General features: G+C 39.0%; 3 protein-coding genes across 8 annotated transcripts; 1 reads left to right on the top strand and 2 right to left on the bottom strand.

Annotated features, from left to right (window-relative positions):
• Positions 1–187: 187 nt before the first annotated feature.
• LOC105187514 (sodium-coupled monocarboxylate transporter 1) lies at positions 188–7,530 on the bottom strand. Its single transcript, XM_011148355.3, has 9 exons — positions 7,145–7,530; positions 4,895–5,244; positions 4,391–4,616; positions 3,913–3,980; positions 3,410–3,705; positions 2,442–2,660; positions 1,889–2,072; positions 1,349–1,636; positions 188–1,238 (listed from the first exon to the last, which is right to left on the bottom strand). The coding sequence occupies exons 2-9, from the start codon at positions 5,225–5,227 to the stop codon at positions 984–986; spliced, it is 1,869 nt and encodes a 622-aa protein (XP_011146657.1). The 5' UTR covers positions 5,228–5,244; positions 7,145–7,530; the 3' UTR covers positions 188–983.
• Positions 7,531–12,124: 4,594 nt separating this feature from the next.
• LOC105187523 (putative sodium-dependent multivitamin transporter) lies at positions 12,125–18,964 on the bottom strand. 2 transcript variants are annotated; one of them, XM_011148377.3, is made up of 11 exons: positions 18,536–18,964; positions 18,362–18,465; positions 17,618–18,142; positions 15,966–16,091; positions 15,615–15,836; positions 15,194–15,534; positions 14,979–15,098; positions 14,266–14,483; positions 13,982–14,199; positions 13,602–13,855; positions 12,125–13,496 (listed from the first exon to the last, which is right to left on the bottom strand). In XM_011148377.3, exons 4-11 carry the CDS (start codon positions 16,083–16,085, stop codon positions 13,190–13,192), a joined length of 1,800 nt encoding a protein of 599 aa, XP_011146679.1. In that variant the 5' UTR covers positions 16,086–16,091; positions 17,618–18,142; positions 18,362–18,465; positions 18,536–18,964; the 3' UTR covers positions 12,125–13,189. The 2 variants fall into 2 exon arrangements, with proteins under 2 accessions (XP_011146679.1, XP_011146689.1); XM_011148387.3 differs by having other exon boundaries at positions 17,622–18,142.
• A 165-nt stretch (positions 18,965–19,129) lies between these two features.
• On the top strand, positions 19,130–27,612 carry LOC105187534 (mitochondrial glutamate carrier 1). Of its 5 annotated transcripts, none has more exons than XM_011148415.3 (8): positions 19,130–19,269; positions 21,214–21,283; positions 21,413–21,547; positions 21,676–21,825; positions 24,982–25,118; positions 25,672–25,857; positions 26,365–26,515; positions 26,614–27,612. In XM_011148415.3, the coding sequence occupies exons 2-8, from the start codon at positions 21,240–21,242 to the stop codon at positions 26,753–26,755; spliced, it is 945 nt and encodes a 314-aa protein (XP_011146717.1). In that variant the 5' UTR covers positions 19,130–19,269; positions 21,214–21,239; the 3' UTR covers positions 26,756–27,612. The 5 variants fall into 5 exon arrangements, with proteins under 5 accessions (XP_011146717.1, XP_011146709.1, XP_011146698.1 ...); XM_011148407.3 differs by having other exon boundaries at positions 19,134–19,309; XM_011148396.3 differs by having other exon boundaries at positions 19,134–19,386.
• The last annotated feature ends 310 nt before the right edge of the window (positions 27,613–27,922 follow it).

Here is a 27,922-nt window from a genome sequence, read left to right as displayed (position 1 = left end):
CTCGTACTCGGGCATTTAACTTGGGCTCCTATACTTGATCAGTGTCGATAATATCACTTGGAATTTTATTTTATTTCTAAAAAACGCTCGTAACAAACAAAACGGCACTTCATCAGCGGCCTGCGTTTTCTTTGAGCGATATAACTGAGTGAAGGACGAGTGATGAGCAGAATTGCTGCTTCAATGATGAAGTAATGGAATATTTTTAATACTGAGGAATTCTCAACTACACAAACTCGTGCAAAACGACACGATGCGCGACAAGATACATAGCGAAGAAGAAAACGATGGTGGCGCAAAGTCCGGTCGTTTCGACCGCGAGTTACAGACCTAAATAATTCTTTTCGTCCTACTCGTGGTGTTCAATGACAGTTACATGGTCAAGCGCTGCTGGAGAGTGTGTAACGTTAGTTTCGACAGTATCGCACAAAGTGTTAACAATCTCGTTCTACGCGCAGGATAAAAGGAAATATTTCGAGAAATAAATAAACGATCGCGTCGAAAGTAATTGCGACGTAACGCGCCAAGTACCACCGATACCGGACACCATCGTCATATTTGATACAAATCGTGATGTCATCAGTCGTAAATAATTATTATTCCAATAATAATATCACTCACATGTGTCTTTCTGTGTAAAACGTACGATTTTTCTACCATTCCTACCTTCGCCGTTCTCTCTCGTAGCCGGCGCTCTCATCCCGGCGAGTATCGCTGAAAAGTTCGCTCCCGCTGGGAGCTTCAACGAGTGAGAGTCGTTCTTGAAAATAAATATCCCTTCGTGCGATGCATTGTTAGTGCTATCTACAGCCGTTTCTCGACCATTATCGTATAAAACGTGTGTGCTAAAACGGAGACTGAGATCTCCCGTAAGCGGCGTGTGTTCCGGCCGTACTCATTGCCGCGGCTACTTTTCACTTCGCGACATCTTCTCGACGGTCCTTCTCTTCTCTCAGACTCCTCTCGCGGAGTCTCTGCGAGACTCACTCCGGTGGTCTCTTGCAAGTGTCCGCTTGCGGAGGCTTCTCATCCTGCTCCAGGCCCAAGTTCACGATGCCCTGCATGCGATTCGCGGCGGCGCGAGGCTTCGTCTGCATGCGGAACATGGCAGCGATCGGCGGGCTCAGCAGGTCTTGGTCCACGTCGGCGGGATCTTGAGCACCCGTGATGAGGCTCACTATCAGACCCACCAGCATGGTCAACATGCAGCCGATCGTGCTGTACCATAAGTAACTGATCTGAAAGCGCAGTACAGATTGTTTCACTTCGCGGCGGCATGGAGAGTCACGCGTTCCTTCGGTCGCACGACTAGTCAAGAACACGAAGAGCAAGATCACTAAGCACTCACCTTGTATATAGATAGGACTTCGTCGTCAGAGTGCTCGGCTTCCTCGAGAACGACGATCGTAGTCTGGTTTATGCAAGGGCACCCTTCGATCGACGTGGGTTTACCGTCCAATCGAATCTGACCGTTTATAGCCGCAACTTGAGCGCCTAATCCGATCCACAAGACGACTACCAAGCTCGTGATAGCACCCGCTATCGCTCCTTTCGCATTAGCCCACGGTAAAAGCATGCCCAAGGAGAATAATCCCAGAGTCACACCGCCCACCATGCCGTTGAAAGACAATGCAACCTAGAGATGATGATGATGATGATTATTACGCTGCGATAAACTGTCGCGGGTAATAACAGCGAATTTGGAAGTTTGGACGTACCAGGAAGAGATCCAAGTCGGTGCAAGAACAGAGGATAGAGTGAGAGGTGTACAAAGGTTCGTCGTATGATAGAATTACACGGTGTGAGGTAAATGTTACGTTTCATTCGCCGAATGGCAGTTAACAACGAGACTCGCGAGCGACGTAGCAAAACTCTCTAGCAGACTCACTTGCAGAACGCTACCAAGTCGCTCCACGACGAAGACCAGTGCGAAACTAATAACTCCAAAAAATATGCTAATCCATCTGCCGTAAATGGCGCCCTTGCTTGCCGGTAATTCCATGTGGAAGAGCCCGCGAAGGACATCCTCGCAGGTTATCGCTGCCAAGGAATTCAAAGCAGTCGCTACGGTCCTAAAATTGTTCGGGATACTTTAAGATCGAATCTAATCTCTGCTTTAGACGATTCCCAGCTTTGCTGGGCAAAGGACGTTTCGAAAAAAGTGCTTTCGCTCGCTCTCTCTCTCTCTCTCTCTCTCTCTCTCTCTCTCTCTCTCTCTCTCTCTCTCTCTCTCTCTCTCTCTCTCTCTCTCCACTTTCCAGGTTTTATAAAGCATGACGAAAATTTTATCAAAAGCGAAACGATTTACGGCGTCGTCATGAATAAGTGACAAAATTAATAATCTCTACGTAAGAAATTGATGATTCCGTAATGTAACAAAAATGTTGATCTACTTTGGGAGGAGATTGACGTTCCTTTCCTTTCACGTCTCGTCTACGTACCCCAAAGAGGCAGCGAAGATCCCAGCGACAAAGAATCCGGGCATACCGCGAAGACCTCCCATAAAATTCATTACATATAGTGGTAGCAATTGATCCTGGCCGCTTATGTATCCGGCGGTCAATGGATCGCAGTCTTTGTAAGCGCTGTATAGCGTCATCCCGGTGAGGAAGTTTATACTATAAATTAAAATCATGCCGAACGCAGACACCCAGAGCGATCTGTAACACAAGAATCAAGAATCTCTCTGAAAATAAAGATTTCTGAAATAAAGATCACACATTAAATCGTTACGTTACACGAGAAAACAAGAAAAGAGGATCTTCTATTCTTGGAAATGCAGCGACGATAAAAAGAACATACACTGATAGAAAAATATAGTTGAATTAACTATAATATCACTATAATCTCTAAACTATAATCTCTCATACTTTATAGTTCATTTTGGCGTCAACCATATTTTTATAGTTCGTGAAACCTGCAAAGTATAGTAGAATAAACACAAATATATAGTCAATGATTGTCTTGAATAATTGTTTAGTTAGTGGTTTTATCACATATGAATGGTAATTTCTCATTCACAAATACAGTGAGATTTAATATTCATATCGTTACATCTGTCATCATCATTTGGCAAATATTCGGATAATATTGACTATATAAAAGAGTCACTTTACCTACCATTTTACATTTGTATCCATACAATAATTTTAGTTTAACTCATTCTCGGTATAATTCTTGGTAAAAATATTATATGATTGGTTATACTATGCCTATATCGTAATCATTACCGATATTATGGTAATACTTACTATAAATATGATATTTCGGACTATAATTTAGTTATTATATCATTATCCAAGTTCCAAATATCCAAGTATACCTTTCTCTCAGTGTACTAACTCTTATCGAATGAATCTCTTTCCGGTCATCGCGATTTATCTCGACTGAATATATATGGAGTACTTACGTTCTCACTTGCGAGATTCTCTCGACGCTGAGATACTTTTGGACGGACGCTTGGTTGCTGCAGAACATGGTCAGCCAGTAGAAGGTGCCACCGACGACGACGCTCCAGAAGCTATGTCGCACCGTCGGACTGGGGTTCATGTTGAAGAATTCCACCCTTCCGGAACTCACGTTTTCTTGCCAAACGAGCGCCATCCCGCCCGCCCAAGTCATTCCGTAACCGATGATGAAGAACAACGAGCCGATAAGAACGGCGGCTTGGAACGTGTCGGTCATGATGACGGCTTTCATGCCACCCTATCACAGTAACGGCAGCATACGTTCTTCATTGTGTGTAAACGTGAGAAAAGCATCATGAAAAGGAGAAATTTTTGTGAAATAAAATTTGCTGTATTCTTCGCTGGTAAAAAATGTTGTCTTCCCTTTTTTTAGTGACTTTTGATATCATTTAAATTATGAATGTACGATTGTTCAACTACGTAAAGAGGTATACGCAGTACGAACCTGTGAAGCGTAGAAAATGCAGACTACGTAGACTAGAGTAACGGCTATATAAGTATTCAGGCCTGTGACTGCAAAACAGAAAAAAAACATTACTCACAGTTTCGACGCCGTTTGATCTCGAGATAAACGTGACCAGTCTTGGTTATTAACTAGTCAACCGCAAAACACGCGCTTCAGCTGTGGCACAAGGTATTCGCGCGTCAACTTGCAAGTCAATAATTTTATTTCTGAAGCCTCACAGATTTATTGTCGCCAAAGTAAGAAAATAGACCGGTCATTGTGACTTTAGGTGGCAAGGGAGGACCGGAATTGAAAACGGGATGGGACAATTTGAGAGAAAAGACCGAAGAAGAATGTCAATATTTTCGACTATAACTAGCGCAATGTAATACGATCGATGAAGGAGATACTTTCTGTTATGTACTCATATGCAATCAGAATGAACGCATTAATTCGTCATTGACATGTGACCACTTACCGTGACTTAACGCTAACGCGGGAGCGTACACAGCTACCGACGTGTAGAGCACCATTTGCAACATGTATAACACGCTCGCCAACAATCGGCAGCGACGATCGAAGCGCAAATGTAGATATTCGTAGCTCGAAGTCAACCTTAATTTCATGAACACCGGCAGGTACAAGCAAGAGGTGATCGGCACCACGAGTATGAAAGAGACGCAGATCATCCAGAATTGAGTACCCTGAAAATTCAAATATAATACCGAAATATAGTATACACATAATACTGAAAATTCAAATATAATACATTGCCAATAACTCTTCTGCAAGTGTCAATTTTTACTTGAACATCAGCAGGAGAATAAAGTACGAACCAAGTACAACCAGTTTCATTCGATTTGACAATCGAATTTCAAATCGATATCGAATTTCGAAATCGAAACAAATCAGCTTAAATGTAAAAGATCTCTTAAAGCGTGAAAGCAGCGTGAAATGATCTCAGATCATTGATTCACCATACCTGTCCATACATTTCCGCAGGATTTCCTAAAAGTTCGATAGCCGTGATGAAGCTGGCAGCCAACGACATCGCGGTGGGAAACGTGCCCATGCTGGACCCACCTAGCAGAAAGTCCTGGCTGGTCTCCTGTTTCTTGGCGAAGAAGCCGTAGAAGGTGCCGATTAGACACGAGACCAACAGCATCGTGGCGAGTACCATGTAATCTGCCCACGAGAAATAATGGAGCAAGGTCGGATGCTCTTCGTGACACTTCTCCTCTTCGCTCTTAACACGTCGCTGCTCTGCAGATGACGCAGACAGGAAGAGAAACAGGACAAGAAGATGCGGTAGCATTTTGAATGCTACGGAACCTGCCGATCATTTTCCATATTCTGTGTTAATGCTCTCGCGCGACATGCGGAAAATTCGAACAAAAGATGTGTGTTATTCCAAGTGTATTCTTTTGAAATTTTGTCCCGCTAAATTTTTATCCCGACTCGAGAAATCGATCGAAAACTGTAAATCTCCGTGAAATTTTTAGTCTCCCTTTTTTTAACAAGCATTCTTCGGCAAATAATTTCTGTATATATATATATATGTACATATATAGAAGAATTGCTATTTTAATGTAAATTATAATGAAATAACAATTGCTAATCTGTAGTCTGTAAAATATAAGGGTAACATTGTCGACGTAGAGCGTTTGTTAAACAATATACACATGTAGAAAGTATGTACCCGACATAAATATTATAAAGAGAAATATTTATTGAGACAAAAAAGTATTCAACAAGAAAATATCTGTATGAAGCGGTATGGGTAAATTCTGGGAAATTATTCAGCAATAATTTAACGGCGCTTCACAACTCACGTAAATTGATACAGATGACACCGTCTCAATTGATTCTTTCGTTTGACCGGTCACCTTGAATCCTATCGATCTTATCAATCATATCGGAGATATATTACGATCAATGTTCAAACGCCTTCTTAATACACATATTAGTGTAATAATTTCAACATCATAGTTAGAAAGGAAAATAATTTAATAACACTTTTATTAATTTTAATATTCACAATATCGCAATTATCTCTCTGAAACAAAGTTATCAGTATGACTTTCGGTAATATAATAGACCCAAAAATTTACAGTAAAAAATATTATACTAGTCTGTTACAAATTAAGTTATTGATTATAGTTGATTATGAGATTTGAAAAAAAAATGAGAGTAACGGAGAAACGTCATTTCGATCGTCCTTCTGTTAACAAAATCATTCGCGACGAAATGTCATATACCGACTGACCTTTCACACACTCACATTGATTCTAATTTTTATTGTCAAATTCTAATTATCATAATTACAATCGATATTGGAAACAATATTGTCGCCCACGATACTCTTTCTCGATCATTATTAAGATATCTGTTTTAACCGGTTTGACTATTGAATCTCTGGTTAGAACCGGTTAGTTCTCACGTCAAACTGTACTTCAACTGACTGATACAGGAAACAAATAATAATCTCTCATGTTTCTGTCATAATATTTTTCATTAAATTTTCACGACAGATAGACTGCACACGGTAGAGAGATATTTAATTACCTCCTTATTTGTACATATGATTGGTAATGTCTGATTAAGCAATTCATTGTGAGAACGAACTTGCATGCAAGCTTCTAACGATTATTACTGATGTAAAATTTTCCTCTGCTTCTTTTATTATCAAAAATTAATTTTTTCACTGTAAGACTTTACCTTTGTCAATTTTATGCTAAGAATACCAAATGTGACAACAAATCCGCGAATATTTATAACAAGTGTCATGAATTATATAATTGAGCGAATTGGATGCTTCAAAGTTAGTTTGTGTATTTTTTAACGCATCGCGAAAAAATAGTAGAGAAAGTTTGGAAAATATTACTTTGTTAGCGCAACAACTGTTTACGATGTTATCAGACAACATTATATATATATATATCTGCAAATATATATATATATATATATATATATACATATATTTATTCCAATCAAAAAAATAAATATAAAATGATTTTTAGTGTCACAATACAATACGATGATTTTGCGTATTAGCAAAAATTTCTTTGTCGTACTGCGAAACTAAACTAAAATCCGAAAATAGATATCACCAAATTTTGAAAGATGAACTGATTAAATTTGCGGAAGCAAATGCGTATTCCTTTTACTTGTCTTCAATTCATCTTTCATTTCTTCTGTGATTAAAAGTGCAAAGTAAAATTTGAAATCTCACCTCTTTATCGCTTCTTTCAAGACGTGGAACAGATCACCCAATTCTTCAAGAGGTCTATATACAAAACGAAAGTTTTGACGCTTAATAACGCTTAATAACGCGGGTACCAACCAGTAGGAACGTGCGAAATTGCAGCTGAATGATTTTGCTCGTCTTCCTGACGTAACGCATATATGATCGGTTGAAGAGCTTTCTTCAATCGAAACCCGCCTTCCTGCGAGCCTGCTCGTCCTGTTTAATAGGACCCGCGGTTTTCGACTGTAAAAGTCACGCGAGATACTAAGGTAGAACGCGAGTTCACAACTGTAATTTCCGTTTTTCCGGCTTCTGCCGTGAGAGAACTTGGGACAGATTAAGCGAAGCACGGATTCGAGACTGATCGTTTTAATTGTCACGCGTGCGCCTTTATACGAACCATCATCCCCCTACTACGTATGACCGGTTTCAATGCAAAAGCAACTCAACAAAACAGTAACAATAATAGTCGCCACCTCCACGCGCCGATGATGAATTGCATAATTAGCCGTATATCGTTTCTACAATAACATACATAAATTTCCCCCGACGCTTTTGAATTCCGCATGCGTCTTAATTATTACGAAAGATTTAAGCAGATCTGAAGTTGAAAAGAAAATATGACGACATTTACATTGGTATTATGAAAAATCTCCTCTCGTATTTAATATAATCTTTCTAATCTCTTTTTATATAATAAATATTTCATGCATCACAAGTGCACTATACATATCGCTAATAGAAGGACAAACCGATTAATAATAATCGTTAATTTATATATACGTAACAAATATACAAACACGAGAAATTAAAAAGAAAAGTTTCATATTATATGCTCATTTTTACAATAATATTGCAACGGACGAAATTCTCGTTAAAAATTAATGGCGTATGTTTGTCAAAAATACGGGCGCTTGAATGACGCAGGTGGATTTTTTATTCAGCAGGTATCTGATTCTTTCTTCAATCTATCGTGCATAATTTATCTTGCGTGACGAAAATAAGTACAAAAACTACAAAGGATCAGGAAAACATGTGATTATAACATCCTGTACGCCGGTTTCCGATGTATTTGAATCTGCTAATGAATTATGTTCCGGATCTGATTATAGCCCAAATTATGGACAACAAGAATGTCAAAAAGATTACTGGAGATAATGATGCGTGCACATTATTATAAACTAAAATTTTTAATTTGTCTTATTGATCCTCGAAGACGTTTATTTGCTCTTATGCGTCGTAATATCACACCTGAATTCTTTCGCTGTCAGTTGAGGCATTAAAAATAATTTTTAATCTTTAATTTAATATACGTCTCATCTATATATTACTCGTCACGAGTGTATAATAATCATTTAAAAACAAATTAAACACCACATTTCTCATGAAAGAGCCTAATTCCTCCTCGGTTTTATTATTCAGTTTTATTATTCATATTTTCGCACGATTTTTTTTATATTTCACATAATATCACTTTTTATCAAATATCGTCTAATGATTAGGCCACAATGTAAGCTCGAGGTACCGATAATGTATGTCTAATGTAATTCGCAGCACGTATGAAAAGCATGTCGAGAGAGTCCAGATAAGTCCACATTTAACCGGTTACGGTTTACAGGATGGTATACAAACCAGATAGACAGGGGATTTCTACCAGGTACAAGGATACGTCATTTAAATTATACAAATCAATTAAAACCGCAGTCTCGAGCTTATGACGATGTTTATAAAATTATTGACAGTGTGATTGAGAACGGTATGAATATTTATTGCTTTCGTTTTGCATGAAAAATATGAATGACGAAGGTTTAAGTAAAACCGATTAAACGTTATCTCGTTTGAGTTAGAATAGAATTTTAGGTCCTTCCTCTAATTCAAATTTCAAATAATCTAATTCAAATAATCAAATTTCCTTTAATTTCTCCTACTTCCGTGACTCAGATATATTATTAGTTTTTCGACACCGTCCGAAAACCGTAGTTATATGTCTTTGAATGCTCTTTCGTAAATTGTCTGCTTTTCATAAAGAACGCGCGACTTTCGAGATATTATATATATGAAGTCGTCTTTAGATCTAACTAGGCAATACCAAAGAAAATTATTGAAGAGCAGTAAAAAATTTTAATGCTATGTATTTATGAACACACTCTGCACGTATAATAATTAACAACTGCGATGCATTGCGATATTAATAATAGTAACTTTTTCTTCAACATTGAATATTTCCGTGAATTTCTTAAATCATACTGAAGTCACATTCGATGCAAATGATAAAAAAGGTAATTGCGATTGCCTTGTCTGCATACTCACCCAGTATAATTTTTATATTCTTAGAAGAGACGATGATTATGTAAGTAGTACATATTACAAATCTATCGGCGTGTTAGAAGACAGAAATTGTCAATGTGCACACGAGAATGAAATTCTCGAGATTTAACACTTGTAAAATTTTCGCAAAGTAGAAGCAATGGTAAACTCGTTAAATACGTATCATCCGCAAGAGTGGGGATGACTTTCCGTCCAATTTTTCTTGAGAAAGATATCAAACGCAAATTTTCGAAAAATCTATTATTCATCTATCATTCGCTGAATCTAACGCAACGAAGAGAATATTTTACAACTTTTAATTGCTACACCCACCTCTTCATACGAATCCCTGCAGGAGATGCATCTCAATTTCCGGGACTTTTAATCGCAAGACATTACACAGAGTCGACACGAGATCTGGAAGTATTTATTTAAGGAATACGTAACGATAAAATCGTTCTCGACGAGAGCTGCCGTAACGAATAATACCTCACGAACAAAAACACTTTTTTCTGTGTTTAGATTTGTCAATTGACATATTACACCAAAAATTACATTAAGTTGCCACATCGAAAATAAACTAAATGACCCCATATCTTATTACCGAACATGAAATAATCTCGTAATAAAGATTAATATTCTGACTGCATATTTAATTCGAGACATGCATACAGTTAATATTCTCCGCTTCACAGGTTTAAGTAACACTGACTATATATCCTTAATACGAGTCCTTTAGTTAAGATTTCAAGCTCTTACAGTTACTTGACATTATATATACAGATCAGAATGCTATCTAAGTGCTTTGTTTCTAAGAAACTGGCATCACACAGGTGAGGGTATCCATCAGCTTCTGGACGGAAACAAATATCGCAATGAGAACGGCGAACCAATAACGGCGATATATATAAGAAATAATTACGTCATACACACAAGAATTTCTTTCCAAATAATCCAAATGATCAGATTGAGGTATAAATTTAAAATAAACGACGTCCAGAACGACGATACACTCGTGATATCTTCCGAAGCCGAATGCTGACCCGAAAAAAATGTATAATACGTAGCTACGGTATTATAATGCTGCAAATTACGGAGATAGAAATCACCAAATTCGGCAAAAAGATAGATTTATCGTACGTCGATATCTCATGAATGAAACGTATACACGTGATAAAACGGATTGCAACGGATCGTCTTTCTTTCTGATATGTCGATTAATGCGTACGAGTTGCCAATCTCCAAATTAACAGACTCATTTCATTTTACATTCTGTCAGTTGTTTCAAATGATGATGAGATTTGATGTAAAGTTGCAGCGTTTTTTGGTCAATCTATGAGACTTCTCGTCCGTCTCGTAAATTATAAAGTTGCGATAGAAATATTGCAAGAAACGCTGAATCAGACGCGTCCGCGAGACACGTTGGCAGCACGTGTCAAGGAAGCGGAGCACGACACGCTCTTCGGGACATTTGACACCTTCGACGAGGGCGAAGAGCGACGAAAGAGCGGCGGCATCAGCTGTGCGGAGACGCAGCTGATGGTTTAATTGAATATTAACGAATGTCACTCGGTCCAGGAAAAAATCGCACAATTCGCCGTGCTGTGCTTTATGGTCGGCGCGTTTCAGTGGAAAAATAATTAAAATGGGGCCCATAAAAAGCCCCGTCGATCGGCGGTATGGCGGACTCGCATAAATTGAAACTGGTTTCAACTGGCCGACGTTGGTTCAATCTGGTGTGTCAATCCGGACGAACTAGAAGCTTTCCGTAGCTACCTTCGTTTCTTCCCCACCGCGATATTTCTCTCTCGCATGTGCCCCATCTTCCCGCATAAGACCAGCGCCTTCTGTCGTGTTGTCGGAGAAAATTTGAAAAATGGTTGTACATATACTCGGTATGCATCTGACCGTAAATTGAAAAGAATTGACAAAAAATACGTGAGATAGGGAGAAACCTCTTTCACTTTCATCGAGTGTTCCAAGATCGAGTCGAATCTCCCTCTCTCTCTCTCTCTCTCCCTCTCTCTCTCTCTCTCTCTCTCTCTCTCTCTTGTAATCATAGATTGCATAATAAGATTGGAATACCAAAGTATGGAAATAATTATTATTTTCGAGGTACTTTGGGACTTTTAACGAACAGGGGAAAATTCTGCACAATTGGAGGGAATACATAGTTGGATAAAACTTCGTACAAATTTCCGCCAAGTAAATAAATCTAGGCGATTACTCGGAGAGTACTATGGTTAATCGCACCTGGTACGGCGTTTCTTGTTGGTCATGTAGTAACAATAATATTACAAACAAAGATTTTTCACATTGCAAAGCGCTATTGCTGCTGCTATAAAATATATGACGTGAGTCCGCCATTAAATACATGGCGTGAAATAACGATAAAACGACTTCGTTTAACATAGCAAAGGCTATTTATTCGAGATACATGAGAACTGCATTCGCACTAAAGAAAAGTCGCACGTACACGCAAATAAATATATATTTTGTATATTCCATATAAAGACCAACTACAGTTCAGTGTCGTTGTGATGTAAATATTATATATTAATAGTTCTAATGTACCATGTAATCTTAATATAAAATTTTATGGGAACTTGTAAATGTAATTGTGAATAAATATGTAAATAAAAAATGTCTCGCTTCGGAATTTTTTTTGCAAGAAGATATTTGAGAATTCATAAATGCAGATAACAGCAACAAGATTTATACGCGTCGATGAACGCATCGCGTCAATATATTATTTTATGAAAATACTGAAGTTTCTAATAAATAGAAAATTTTCAGGTAAATCGGATATTTGTTAATCCAAACACGTTAAACAATTTGATTTGTACAACGTATTTCAATCTTTCCCGCCGTAATTTCAATTATTATAGCCGTTATTATTATTCATGTGTTATATATTTAAATCTAGTTTTTTTTAGCAGTCTATAATTTTAAATATTGTCCAGATTCCTTACGAGGTAGAGTTCCTTCAAGTACATAGTTGCATACGTACATGGTTTCGATGTTACGTACACAAAAGAAACTTAGCTCTGAGATATGCATAGATATGTCTGATCACTGCCAAATTTATGCCTAAAATGCACACCCTTTCTCGCGAGAGCGCCGCACATATCTCGCAGAAAGTACTAACCGTTGACGGTGCAAACTGGCAGTGCAAACGCAGCAGTGGAAGACTGGTTTGAGGTAAGATCACTTAATTTTCAAGTGGTTCAGAAGTGGTGTTAAAGTAACGCAACTGAAGTAGCGTTAAAATTATGCAACTGTGTGGAAAATTGTGTACACAAATATCCAGCACGAAATATCTATACTGTAAAATCATGAACGAAAAAATATTCGCTACAAGTCTCTTTTCAATATTGTCCGCTACCATATTCAGGTCCCATGAAGTAACAATATATTCTTTTTCTGACAATTTATCTAGGCCAAATTTATCGGATCAGGCAAACGGTCCAATTTGATTTTTCATCAAAGCCACGACCATACTAAAATCAATGCAAACGAATTATTTTCTAGTCAATAAAGTAATACGAAATTCATTAGCAATACATTTTCGTTTGCATCATTTGTATCTGTATGTATTGAAATTATCCTATCTATCGAAAGTCGAATTGAACTATCTGACCGACTCTTAATATCTGTTCAATTAGATTCTATTTATAAGTATGGAATGTCCATTATCCTACGTTAAAAGAAAAAAAGAGATCGTTAAAGTTTGACAAAAACTTCGTAATTGTCATTCTCGTTCTTTCCATTGCTGAGAGAATCCTTCGTTTTCCGCACATAATCCGCCATATCATTGAGTGCGACGTCGGTACTTCGTCTGTAACGTATACGTCTCGCTACCAAAGGGAAGAACAATTTAAGATCTAAATCGTCGTTTTGATTTTTGTTGCATAAGTGGAACAAGTTGCTGACAACTAGACCCACTACGAACGTTATTAGGAACCCTAAGGGACAGTACCACATATACGAGATACGGTACAGATAAGGGTATGAATTTTCGCTGACATTTCTGAAAGAAGAAGAAGAAGATGTGGTTACCAGAGTTACCAAAGAAGGATACATCCTGAGCGTAGTAATGCAAGTGTGTGCATAGCATTTATTCAGCGATACTCACTGCAGGACTGGTATCGACGTAGCATTTCCTAAAATCGTCGCATTCGCAGAATTATTCGTGACACAGCCTTCGATGGACCTCGGCAGAATGGGGAGTATCGGACGCGGTTGTCCGAAAGCTATCCAGAATAGAAACGCGAGCGAAGTTAGAGAGCCAACAAGGGCACCACCCTCTATCGCCGATTCCGTGCCCATGCCAAGAGTGAAGACGCCTAACAATGGCCCGCCGACCACCCCAAAGATGGTCAAGCCAGCCTCCAAAGAAGAAAAATATTGTTACCGACGTGAATCTTTGCACACTTTTTACAAATGCTAAATTGAGATAAATTCAGAGTTCACTCGCATCTCTACTCGCTACTTTCATGACTCTTTAGCACTCACTTGAAGAACTCCACCGAGTAATTGAGCTAAGAATGCTAGAGCGATGGAAATTATGCCAAATATGAAAGCGAGCAGTTTAGCGACGGTGGTTGATCTCGCGGCGGAGATTTCGTGATCGGCGAACTTCTTGTACACAGGTTTGATATAATCCTCTAGCGTTATCGCTGCCAGGGAATTCAAAGCCGCTGAGATCGTGCTGAGGCCAGCGCTAAAAATACCTGGAAATATGTGTGTATAAGTTAGAGGAAAAGTAATATTGCATAATATTGATGCAGAGATGTTACCTGCAATAAAGAGGCCTGGCAAGCCTGGCATATCGGACATTGTGTCCATAACGTACAGCGGCATAAGCATATCTGGTGTAGTAATTCTTTTCTGCAGAATTGGATCGCAATTGTAGTATTTACTGTATATCGCCAATCCTGAGAAGCAAGTTGTGATTGAGAGGATTGTTAGAAAAGGCCAAGACAACCATAATGTTCTTTGAGCAGCCTTTATGTTTCTGGAAAAGAAACGTTCCTTTTAATGTAGCTTCCTGTAATATCTTGCAAGCGAGCGCAACATAAAAAGGGAAAGAAAAAAAGAAAAAAAGAATACAAAAATAATAAAATATATTTGATAGATGTATTGTTCATTTCACGTGCAATAAAAGAACAAGTAAAAATATAATAAAATGTACCGAGAATAATACGAATGTACTAAGAAATGTCCTAAGAAATATACTAAGAATAACGCGCGGTGGCTCGATTTTATGCTGAGCATGTATATGTAAAACATTGATGCTTCTAAACCAACTTGGTGCTGTCATATATTAGTAAATATGTTTGTTTTACATTACATGTTTGCTTCGCATTAATAAATATGATTGTTATTCAAATTATACGTGAGAACTATAAAGCGCCCACGAAACATCGTGGAAATAAATTCATGAAAAAGACGGGACTCCGAGCCGACTCTGATAGTAAATTCAAACAACGTGTATTTATGTGTAACTTACTTTACAGTCAACGTACGTTGTATTTGCACTTGATTCACTCCATAAAGCGATAAGAAAGTACATAAACCTCCGATAATGAGAGACCACCAGGTATGTCGAACCGTTGGGTCTAAGGAAAAACTGAAATAAAAATACAATTAAGTGAACGAGACATCATTCATGAATTACAAACTCAAGTTCACGCAGCTGTGTAATAAGAAGACGAGTGTAATTACTTGTCAAACTCAATTCGGTGTCCCTCCTTCGCAATCTCCCATATTCGTCCCAAGCCTCCTGCGTCTCTCGCTGCTATGCCGATAACGACAAATACAGCAAAGAACATAAGTGCAGCTTGAAATACATCGGTTATCAGTACAGCCTTAATGCCACCTATACTAGAGTAAAAAGCGCAGGCACAACCGATAATAATGATACTCGTAGTCTTAGGAATTCCAGTTGTCGCTTCCAAAGCTAAAGAAGGAGCATAAAGCACCACTCCTGAGTACAAAAGCAGTTGAACCCAGTAAACAAAACTAGCCATCATCCTAGTTTTTACTCCAAAACGCTTTTCTAAATACTAAAACGAGTAATATCTTGAAATATGTGCCATTGACATCTTTTGCGACATCAGCAAGCGGTGTTTATCGCACGACTCACCTCGTAGGCACTGGTCGCTTGCAATTTGAAGAATACCGGCAGGAATCCGTAGCACACGATCGGCGTGCCTATTAGATACGATATGTTTATTGTGACAAACTGCGTCCCGAACGAGTAATTCTCGGCGGACACACCGAGCAATGTAATAGCGGACATGAAAGAGACCATCAGACCAATGGCAACTGGTATAACGCCCATTGATCGATTCGCGACGAAATATTCCTGAAGATAATAAATATAACGTATCTCGTTACAAAAGGTGCAACAAACACACGACGAGAAAGGGCGATCCCTTAAAAAAAGTTGCAAAAAGCACAAAGAACGATTCAACTGCATTAAATAGCAACGTACCTCCATGGTCTTTTGACGACCTCCGCTGAATTTGTAATAAATACCAATTCCTACGCTTACGCTCAGCATAACCGCTATAACGAAGTAATCAATCCATGTCAAAAGATTTGTTTCCTCCATGATTGTCTGAAATTTTTTTGTGAAAAAATGGTTTCAAAGACTTTCATTTAAAAATTAGTTACATTCGTAGTATTTTAATATCTAAATTTGAATCTAAAATATCGTCTTAAAATGTCTCTCTCTCTCTCTCTCTCTTTTTTGCTGAATTATAATTTCTTTCGGTAACCATACATGACCGTTATATGTAGTTAAGTATTATCTTATTTAAATATCTTTCATCTTTATTTTCTTTAATCTTCCTAGCGTTACAAAGTCGACGTCTACTATTTGAAAAACTTAAATCTTTTCTAATTTTTCAGCAACTATCGTCGTATCTGCTTAATTTCCCGCTCGAGAATATTTACTCTAGCTCCGTCATTTTTCTCAGGCGAAATAAACCATTTCGGAAGTATAATTTTTTTAAACTTTAAACTTTTAAATTATACAATAAAAGAATTAATATTCTGATTCCTCCAAACGGAAATATCTCCTTAAAGAAGTATTAAAGAGATATCAAAACTACTAGCTAAGTCGAACGATATAATGGATTATATTTATGGATTCTCAAAGAGAAGGAAAATTCCTTTTATGATTCTGCTAAATATTAAAGCAGATAGGAGAACGTCGGGAGATAAGATATTGTAAAATATTGTATTATCTATGTGTTTAACTTCAAACATGTGTAAAAAACTTTACACTTGATTTGTAAAAGACAAAAGACTCCAAAATAGTATACGACATTATAAAAATAACCGAACGTACCGGCGAAAAACTTGTTTCGTAAAATTTAAACTTCTAATAAAACTTCTAATAAAATGAAGCAACGTTTAAAAGTAGAACACTGCGCAAACTGTGTATCTTTCGCAATATTCTAATCTCAAATTAAATACTAATCTATATATATTCAACTATGTTACAATTCATATTTGCTTATCACATACATTTATAATTGTAACACGTTTTTATAAGTTTGAAATTGCTTGTAAAACGAGGACGGTGACTTTCCCCACGAAAACAGGAATGTTGTGTCCACGTGAAATCCATGTGGTTTTGTGGATTCCACGTAAATGCAACGTGTGTTCCATGTGGATTCGATGTACGTTTTTGTGGAGTTTATCAGGTTAAAATGGACTATATTTGAGACTTGAGTATGTACTTAAAAGCACTCATAAACACATATCTACATAATTTTCCGGTAGTTTAAAAATATTAACATCATAATTAGTTCATCGCAAAGAACGCACCTGTCACATTCGAAGTCGCTAGCTATCTACAAATATAATGATGCAACGAGGTAATTTAATGATATGAAATTTAATGATATGAAACATCGAGGGAATTGAAATATTCGATACTTACCGATCGCGCCTAACGTCCGTTCGGTTCGCCTTTCGATTGCGCGAAGGATTATATAAAATTGTCAGTCATCGATCGCGCGAAGAAGCGCGACGTACAGGATGCCGACGTTGTTATATCATGTCGGCCGAGAATATTATAGAACGCGGCATTTCGTAAATACGCGTGAAATCTGAATATATATACGGAGAACTCACCAACCGAAAGAAAGAGATCGCAGTTCCACTCTCTCCGACGATTTGTCCGGCTGTTCCTGCGCGATGTATTGTCACGTGCGAAAGTAACGCACAGAGCTGTCCTCTTCCCAGCAGCACGTCACCTCGCAGCACACGCTCCTCGTGGTCTCTCGATCGTTTCTATTCGTGAGCATGGAATTCTCGAGCCTACGTAGTCTCACACACACACACACACACACCCACGCACACACACACACACACGGCAAGTACATGCCACGTGAAAGTGCGCGCGCAATACGATCAGGAACGGATGAATAGTACTTTATTTTCCGCTTTCATTAAGTACCTTTAGCGCCATAGGACTTCAATGGGACTTTCATATGACTTCAATGAAATTTAATAACATTTCATTGATCAATTGAAAGATTTGCAGCAAAATTATTCCAATCGCATTATTTTGTACGTACATTTACGGCTCTGAAATTTTATTGTTGCTTGCAGCAATACTTTACGTATCACGTGATATGAAGGTTATTTTATGAATACCTGAAATGAATACATTATAGTTATCTAAAGAGTACTTAATGATATCCGCAGATAATTTTAAAGCTAATAAAAAATATGGTAAAAATAAGAACTTCCAAAATTGCAGCTCAAAAACAATTGACCATAGATACTACAGATTGACTATAGAGTTGTAATAAAGTGGATATCAATAATATGATATAAAGGAAGAAAGAAAAGTATATACGCCTCTGAACTCACCAAGTAAAATTGCTTCAAGCGAGGGATCTTTTTGGTAGCGATTAACCACACCATTACCATTTAAGAGATCTGACGTATAATTTTAGAAGCGACGCTACACGCATCTGAAAGATCAACTATTAAATATGGATATTCCTCTAAGAAGATAAGACGCAAATTTTTATCGATGCTAACGGTTTGCTTGGAAAGATCAAATGTCAACTACAACGGGGCGAACCCGCATCGCGCGGATGTTCTCGAGAAGCATGTAAATGCAGCTTGTGATATCTTCGAAATCTAATTTATGTATGAATGCCCAATTCCTCGTTCGTATCCTTTATAAATAACTCCGTAAAATTTTCCTTAAGGTCCCATACTGCCAGATGTAATGGCCAGATAGTCCTCGGTTCAAACAATCCTCAGGAGAATCCACTGATTATCGCGGCAGATAATCTTGAGCCCATTGAATTTCGACCTGCGCAGTGTGTGGTATGTGGATGCACTACGTCCTTTTTTCCAGCAGAACTTGTCTGAGATAAAAGATCTAAAGAAAATGCTGCGAGGATTTACTCGACACACAGATTTCTTCAGAGTTCTCCACTGGAATAGAGACCCTCGAACACATGCTGATCGACGTATCACGAGGCAATCGCTACGACGTAGCATTGAAGTCATATGAAAGTCCCTGTGTGCTGATGCTTTGCGCTAGGGAAATCTAGAGAAATCTAGGGTATAGAAGCAAGCACTGCTCGAGGAGGGATTTTAGAGTCTCGTTCGATGACCACACTGCAGAGCGTATGCGAATTCTGCATGCGCCGTGGCATGGAAAAGCAGTCTTCATGTCCGCGGTAGCTCCTGTCAAAAGCGCTATTGATAGACCACCGCTGATGCTGTTGGCTGATGGAATTGGCCGACGCGCGAACTCTTCCGTTAGTGTGTAGTTAATTAAAGGTCTCCAGCATTTCGTCGGTAATTTGAGGCAGCTCGCGGTAGCGCTCCGCCGCCGTGTGTGTGTGTGTGTGTGTGTATATTGGATCTCCTCGACGGTGAGTGGAAACCCAGCGTGTCTCTCCGTCGGCTTCCGTCGAGTCGCGCACGCCGAAGAGCCTCGACTCGTTTCGTCCCCCTCGCTTTTCAAAGGCGATCTCACTTTTCGCGAGCATTCCGCGCGAAACGTCAGCCGACCGCGAAAATTCGATGACGTGACGGTTCGCGCGAACGCGCTGCCGCTGCCGCTGCTCCGACAATAACGAAATTAAACGCGGCACGGGACTAAAGGTCGGATGACATTAGTGTCATGATGCGTGACGGACACGCGAGTTATTTTCACTCCCTCGAGTGATTTTCCTCGCGGCCGATGTTCCGCGAGGATTTCGCGCGGCAACGCGCTTCACCGCGATGAACATCGGCCGCGTGTTCAGTCAACTTGACGCTTTTTTAATCGCCAAAGCCTAGTCCATTATTCCCCGACATAACCTGTAAATTTGTTAAGTACAGAATATAAGCGCTCTGCGACTGCCGGGAATGGAAGTGAATTTGTTTGAATTCATTTTCAACGGCGAATTCTTCGAGCGATAATCCAGGCGGATAAAATCTTATCTAGCTTTTCTACTTGCGATTTTCATGCAAGCAGCATTCATTAAGCTTCTACGTCGCTCCACGTGTACATCTAAATAATACGTATGTATCCATCTTAGAGATATCCCACTCCCATCTCTATCCGGACAAACTACTGAAGCAGATAAGATAGTGATTTAATTTGTAACTTTGATAACTTCTTCAACATTTTTCTGTTTCTCCGTTTCAACTCAGGGATGTGTTCCTTCGGATAAGAGAGCGCCGTGATCGAAAACATACAGGATCAACTCGAGTCAGTCAAAGCTGGAATTAAAAGTTTGCCATATTGATTCCACCCCTGTTCTTAGGTCTTAGGTTATGTAAGACATTGGTCGGAGAAACAGGGTGAAAGCACTTTGCATGGCTCAGTCGTGAGAGATTGGCGATTTGCGCGTTGGCGGCTTATTTGAGAGTATTTGTGTATCCGAACGCGCGTCATCGATAAGACGACAGCGCGTTCTGCGCTGGGATACGTTTCGCAGAATGCTAGATTAATGCTGTTATAGGATGTCCAATGCCCCGTTGTGACGTGATGGGCGAGCTCGAGACTAATCGGGTCGATTAATATCGTAGGCTTGGGAGGAATAAATTTCCGAAGCGGCACGCACGCGTGCGTTGAAGCACGTGATAAAACACGCGCGTCACCCGTTAGATTTTTTAGACGAATTGTTTTATTCGACTTTAGGGGACAGACTTGAGGGAGACGATTTTATTTTATTTTATTTGTTCTTTTTTTCATGAATTATGTCACGTTGTTTCACATAGTAACTTGCACAAAATGTCCCGCTATTGAATCTTAACAATAACAACGGATCTTTCGTCCGATCGATGTTGGACTCTGATTCAAATTTATCCGATTTCATCCGATTGACCGATTGAACATGCCGTAGCGCACTTGCTGAGAAAAATATGAAAATACCGCTCGACTAGCAAATGCATGAGTCTGTCATAAGGCACACATATAAAGTGTTTTATTACGTCCTTGGTCGTTTTGGCACAATATTTTGACTACTCTTTAGCGCGGCCTTGTATCGTCAGAGTTAGCGCTGGTGGCTTAAACTGCTACACTGCATTGGCGAATACACAGCCTCGGTCGTATGTCGCAAATTTCACACCTTCGTGGAACACCTTCGTTCCGAGATATTTCATCAGTTGTTTCCAAAATTTCCCTTGAGAATCCACTGTCGAAAGAAACAGAAAATGTACTCTTTCTCGAGCGTATCGTTTGTAATTCTATAAATAAATTTCCTTGGCAGGTGCGGGATTCCAGTTCTGATTAATCATGGCACAGGACAGCCCGACTCCGAAACCTGCGGACCAATTCAAGTACGTCCTCGGCATCGAGAGAGTCTCTTATTATATCTCATCTGAATAGCTAATTTTAAGGAAAAGACAAAGTTGTCGCAAAATGAGTCATTGATTAAACGCCTTAAAGGAGTCGTTTTCGCTTTTCAGACTTGTACCAAAAATCATAAATGGCGGCATTGCCGGAGTCATCGGGGTGTCCGTGGTGTTCCCGCTCGATTTGGTTAAAACGAGACTGCAAAATCAAATTATCGGTCCGCAAGGAGAACGGATGTATAAATCGATGTGAGTATACTTATCGCTGCATATCTCTATACGTAATATATCGTGAGTCAAGAGTCCGTCGATCAACTATCAAGGTAACTTTATTGATCGGAAGAATTGCTGAAGAACGGACTTTCCTCTCTTTTCAGGTTCGACTGCTTTAAAAAGACTTACAGAGCTGAAGGTTATTTCGGGATGTACAAGGGATCCGCCGTCAACATATTGTTGATCACTCCCGAGAAGGCAATCAAACTTACTGCCAATGATACATTTAGGCATTATCTCTCACCTGGGCCTGGGTATGTCTCACACACGATATTTCGCGTAACATATACTTTTGATATCGCGTCAGGTATGAGCTTGCGTCCGCTACATGTACAAATATTAACCAGAACGATAACTAATCCGTGAGAGGTGGCTGAGAGTTTTCACGCTTTAATCGAGACTTGTTTGTTTCATCGCGGAACAGCTATCGTGGGACTGTTTAAAATTCCGCTCGGCAACAGGAGTTTCCGCTTAAGATCAGTATAATGTTATATGCTGTTGAGAATCTTTTCCCGAGTCGATCTGTCATCACCGTGTGACGAAAAAGCAGTCGCGATTCTTCGCGACGTTTGGAATGAACTGCATCCGCTTGCTTGCGAAATATGTCGAAAACTTTTACGAAATGTCTTGCAACTGACCGTTCTCATACATCTGTTGACGAAGAAACAAAATTTACGCTTCTGTCGTTATGCATATAATCGAGAAATGTGTATTTTTCCATCGCTCGATGTCGCTCCTCGCGATAATGTCTCACCACCGCTATCGGATTAGATCTTAACAAGAAAATCGATTTACATGTCGTACTTCTCCGCTCGATCTCTCTACGTTATTCATGTCATAATTCTCATTATTTCCATAGTTAGTCCGTAAGGGTTGTGAGGTAATGTCCAACATTAACAAATTACTGTCTCACATCTCGTAGAATTAACTTTCTCATGTCCTGGCAATATTTAATAATGATATACTTCTGCTACACGGACAATCGGTTACTTCTTACTTCTTTCTTGCGCGCTATCTTGCCGTTTGCCACTCAGACGCATTTTCTATTGTGGTTTCACTATGAAACCGTAATTTTCCACGTAAAAGCAATCATTTTCATGTAAAATGTTTGTGAAATTTTAAGGGGGTTATTCAAAGTTTATGGCAAGCGGATCAGCAAGTATCAGCATGATATACACTTCGAGTATAATATGATATCTCTATTGAACATTTAACGACGAAATTTACAATAAAATTTAGAGAAGAGGCTTTCCAATTGAATATTCATAAAATCGACAGATGCATGAAATTTTGCGAGATTGCACATGATATACTCTTAATACATTTTGTAATGTAAGAAATTTATTTCTTTTTTATTTACATCAAATTTTAATTTAATCTTTAGAGTACTGAGTTATAGCAATTAAATTGGCGTGAGATAAACGTGAGGTAACTTCTACTTACTTGCATCAGAGCTGTTGCAAACTCTATAATTAAGGTTGTATTCATTCAGTTAATTGAATACTCCGGGCACACGCACCCCTTTTAATTAACGAACGAATATGTGCTTTACGAAACCTTAGCAAGTATAAATTACTGTATGAATGACAAAACGAGAAGCCAAAAAGTATTGATTGAGTCAAGCCAGTAATAATTGAGTAATAGACGATGCAAGGGCAGAAAACGCCGTCACAAAATCTGATGCGATGTTTTTACTTCTGATTGCTTCCGACAAGCGAAAGTTTAGTGACACGCTTTCCGATAATAAAATAAATTTTACGTAGAAAAACAAATTTGGAATAGCTCGTTATAGTTTAACAAATTTCGTACGTCTGTCTATCGAGTAAATCATGATAAGAGACATATGTTACTAAAGCAAGTATTTCTTTCGTAATGATGCTAACAGTTATTTATAACTGTTAGCAAGTCAAATAACATGACAGTATAGTCGCAATCCTTCTTGAAAAATATGTGTTATTGGGAAGCCCTGAAGACTAATCATGCATCGCTACAACGTAGTTTGATCAGCAGAGCATCATATTTATTCTTAAACTATCCCGTAATATTTGAACCTGCCTGTGTTGCTAATTAATTTCTACGTCTTTGCCCTCTGCTATTATTATAATTGTTTGCATTTTAACATTAACATTGTCTTCCAAGTACATCATACGGAACAGTACATGTATGTCTGTGTCTTATGGTAAAAAGTTATAAAAAATGGGAGATTTTCATTCAGCAAACTCTTGCACTGTGATAAATACTTTCTTCTCACTTTTAGATATAATAAAAATGTTTTGTTTCGTCGTATTAATTTTTAATGCGTTCTCTCAGTGACACATCTGGAGTAAACTTTTTTTCTAGTAAAAATTTACGTTATCATTATTAATTGCTTTTTAATTCCCAATAATAAAGCTAAATTAAACTATCGTCAAAATTATTATTTTCTATATTGACATTTTTACAATATTTCTAAAGACTTTAATTTAAATATATAATTTTCACTGATTCAGAAAATATTCTGTAGTTTTTTTGTCGTAAACTGAAAAGTATTAGTGCCGTAAAATCTTTCAATAATATCAAAAATATTTTCTTGAGAAAGGAATTACCTCTACATATAGATTAAAGAACATGTTATCGAGCAATTAGAAAAGGAGTTCGCGCTATTATTCCAGATCGTCTCTTCCACTAGAAAGCACATTGTGAAATGTATCGTTCTATAATTCTAGACAAAACTGAAGCTACCAGTTTGAATATTGTTTCCGAGTTAAATGACCTGATAAACGGTGCGAGCAACCATAACTAGCTAACCAAGTCTAGCAAGCAATCGAGGAAAAAGCAGGGTAATTTTTGCTTCTCCCTTTTCTCTCCTCTTCAACAAAACACTTCAAAGAGAGACACGTGCGCGCGCACGCACGCGCGCGCACACACACACACACACACATACAATACTTATTAACAATCACAATCGAAAGCGCTCTATCGTTTATTTTGTGCGAATACATCTCCTGAGACATGTAGAGCAAGCAATTTTGATGATTCATGAGAAGCTCATATTGCGTTATGCAGTTGAAATTAAAAGTCACCCGCCAATTATGAAATTAACAGTCAGCGGTTTGCTTCATTTACTTCATTTACTTCATTTATTTCGTTTATATCATTTTTCATTGCCAATGTGTTTTTGATGCTCTGCCGTCCACAAGTGCTTGACACATCACTTATCACCGGTGCTTATCGCGCGATCATGCCACCAACGTTGAATGATCTCCCTTACGTTAGGGCCCGGCACTTTTTACCGATTGTCTCGATTATCTTCGGTCCTTCGGAGATCGATCGATTTTCCTGCCGGACTCGACGTCGCATACGCGCGCAATTGAGACTTTCACATTTCGACGCGCTCTGATGTATTCGTACTCTGTTGATCTGTTGTCCAGACAAAAATTGCCATTAGTGCGTGAAATGCTCGCCGGCGGCTTGGCGGGAGCATGCCAAATAATCGTTACCACTCCGATGGAGCTGCTCAAAATACAAATGCAAGACGCTGGCAGAGTTGCCATGGCAGCTAAAGAAGGTGATGGAGCAGTTTTATACTTTTAAGAACCGCTCTTTCTCTCTCTCTCTCTCTCTCTCTCTCTCTTTCTCTCTCTCTCTCTCTCTCTCTCTCTCTCTCTCTCTCTCTCTCTCTCTTCCCCTCTCTCTCTCTCTCTCTCTCTCTCTCTCTCGATAGAGCACTTACTCCCATCACTCGCCCCGTTCTTTTTTGCATTTTTTTCCGTCGCTCTTTTTTCCCCCCCTTCCGCTGTATGCGATCCGTTATCGTGATTTTTCCCATGTCCCGTCATCTTCCTACGATCTCAACGCATTCCAATTGATCCTAACGATAACCGCTCGTATCGAGATAGATGCGGTAATAAAATCAGACCGACATCGCGCGACTGCGATTTTAATATTCTAATTGCTACAGTATGACGACAGCATAAATGATAAAGCACGATAGTCGATTGAACTCGCGCGCGCGCGATGTTCACGTGGCGCGTAAAAGGAACAACGTGGAGTCACGTTCCCGTCTGGTGACGCTTCGCTTCACGCTGTGGAATAAGTTGCATAATGTCTTACTGTTGCAGCGGGTAAGGCCATACCGAAGGTGTCCGCTTGGTCGTTAACGCTGGATCTACTTAAGAAAAGAGGCATAGTGGGGCTGTATCAGGGAACCGGTGCGACAGCACTCAGAGACGTTACGTTTTCCGTTATTTACTTCCCCCTGTTTGCCCATTTGAATGATATCGGGCCGAAGCGAGAGGATGGGTCGGGTAAGCCTCATCTTTCGATATCTCCTCTCTCGCGCGGGGCAGACGTGCCTGCACGGAATAGTCCGTGCTATTGTTCGACGCCGAAGCTAAAGTGCTCCTCCGTCTATAGCGAAGTAGTCCATTGAACTTGAGAAGCGGGGCTTGAGAGGAAAACCTTATCTCTCTCTCTCTCTCTCTCTCTCTCTCTCACACATACACACACACACTCTATACTTTTCTTAGCTCTTTTTGTGATATTTATCTCTTGTTTCCTCTTTCTTCCCGACTGTAGTAGACTCCTCTCTTCAAGTATCAACGTATAATTAATCACCCTGCGCGTCTACACGTCCATAGATCTCTTCAAGTGTCTTTCTTTTTTTTTTTCTTTATTGCAAATCGTAGCCTGCCTTGAATACTGTCACGAATTTAAACCAAATGAATTTAAATCAAAGCGGGCTTGAGTGGAATCGATCGGCTAGAAATCAATAAGTCGATGTGTGACTTACATGTGTAATGTTTTTCCATTAGCTGTGTTCTGGTGTTCATTCCTTGCTGGATGTGCCGCCGGCTCGACGGCTGCGCTCATGGTGAATCCATTCGACGTAATCAAAACTAGACTGCAAGTTATCAAAAAAGCACCTGGTGACCTAACGTACAACGGAGTATTAGACTGCATAACGTGAGTAGTCGCGATCGAGTGTAGACGCTGATGTAACGAGACGCGTGAGAAAGCTCGCGGAAAGGAACAAACAACAATTATTCTGGACCTTTTTGCAGGAAAACATTCACGAACGAAGGTCCGACAGCGTTCTTCAAAGGCGGTGCTTGCCGTATGATCGTCATAGCGCCGTTGTTCGGAATTGCACAAACCGTTTATTATCTCGGCGTGGCCGAATGGCTGCTGGGAGTGAAGAAATGAAATCGTCATATCGCCGACTCGTGCCGTTCATACTCTGGGAAAATAATGACAATAATCATTGTAGACGTAGTTGTATTATATTTCGGCTTGAGAGCTCCGTCGCCGAGTTGAAAGCGTTGTTTAGACGGAGCCTTGTTCGCTTGTTCTGTACGAAAAAAAAAAAAAAAAAAAAGAAGAAGAAAGAGAAGAAGTAATAAAGAGAAAGGGAATTGTCGTAATTGTCGCGGATCGCGAATTTTGTCGGATTCATAGTTTAACGAGATAAAATCCCTGTATATTTCATGTCCCTTCTTGCGCGGGCGTGAAGTATAAAGTAAAATATAACTTACTGTAATTGAAGTACCACGAAGTCAATGTACATTGTGTTCTTGCGGCGTGTGAATTGCAACCGCCGCGTCGGTAGATTTGCTGAGAACTTGAAAGTCGCTATTTAATCGGTATTTATGTCGTTGCATTTCTCGATATAATAGTGGCTTCACATCTCTTCCTCCTATTCTACAGACTGTGTATATTATGTGCGAGATCCTGTGTCCATGAACAATGTATCTATACCGATAGAGCTATATTGGGGTCTTCGTTGTTACACATCCACCAGACTAGCCAGTCAATTATAAATATATGTATATTAAAACAGATTTACAGTGATATTTTTTTAAACAGTGTAGAAAGAAAGCATATTTTGTTAATAGAATAGAACGTTTTGTTAAAGTTGCAACGAATAACGAACAAGTCATAATCGCATAGTCGTTAATCGTTCTTTTTAAGTTTTCTCTTGTTACATAAACACGAGAGTGTAATCTTTATGGCCATATTACATATGTAATATTACGGAAATATCACGAAGTATTTCAAGCAAATCTCTTCTTTCTCTCTTACTTTTTCTCATCCTCTTCTTCTCCTCCTCCTCTTCCTCCTCCTCCTCCTCCTCCTCCTCCACCCTTATTATTCTCCGCATTGTCAAATGTATAAAAATTACTTGTATAAAATTAATTGCATTGGCGCGGAAAGAACAATTTCCGCCTTCACAATCAACAAAATTCAATTTTTTATATTTCACGTATCATAACCATATTCAACCCCCAAGTGCGAATAATTTAAAAAAATAATGACGAAATTCTCTTGTAAGTGTATCTGAAATTAGAAAAGTATGCAATGAAAAGAAAAAGA

Source organism: Harpegnathos saltator, unplaced genomic scaffold (genome assembly GCF_003227715.2).
Source record: "Harpegnathos saltator strain DR-91 unplaced genomic scaffold, Hsal_v8.6 scaffold252, whole genome shotgun sequence".
Taxonomy (NCBI): Eukaryota; Metazoa; Arthropoda; class Insecta; order Hymenoptera; family Formicidae; genus Harpegnathos; species Harpegnathos saltator.
The sequence above is the reverse complement of the archived record's forward strand: the minus strand, read 5'-3'. Positions and strand labels throughout refer to the sequence as shown.

Coding starts and splice junctions, on each gene's coding strand:
- LOC105187523 (XM_011148377.3), bottom strand. CDS start 16,085: ATGGAGGAAACAAATCTTTTGACATGGATTGATTACTTCGTTATAGCG. Junction 14,484..14,978: donor CAACGTACGTTGACTGTAAA/GTAAGTTACACA, acceptor TTTCTTTTCCAG/AAACATAAAGGCTGCTCAAA. Junction 13,497..13,601: donor ACGTCGATACCAGTCCTGCA/GTGAGTATCGCT, acceptor TTCTTCTTTCAG/AAATGTCAGCGAAAATTCAT.
- LOC105187534 (XM_011148415.3), top strand. CDS start 21,240: ATGGCACAGGACAGCCCGACTCCGAAACCTGCGGACCAATTCAA. Junction 21,826..24,981: donor TATCTCTCACCTGGGCCTGG/GTATGTCTCACA, acceptor TCTGTTGTCCAG/ACAAAAATTGCCATTAGTGC. Junction 25,119..25,671: donor TGCCATGGCAGCTAAAGAAG/GTGATGGAGCAG, acceptor TTACTGTTGCAG/CGGGTAAGGCCATACCGAAG.
- LOC105187514 (XM_011148355.3), bottom strand. CDS start 5,227: ATGCTACCGCATCTTCTTGTCCTGTTTCTCTTCCTGTCTGCGTCATCT. Junction 3,981..4,390: donor CGCGTTAGCGTTAAGTCACG/GTAAGTGGTCAC, acceptor TCTGTTTTGCAG/TCACAGGCCTGAATACTTAT. Junction 3,706..3,912: donor GCATTTTCTACGCTTCACAG/GTTCGTACTGCG, acceptor TTACTGTGATAG/GGTGGCATGAAAGCCGTCAT.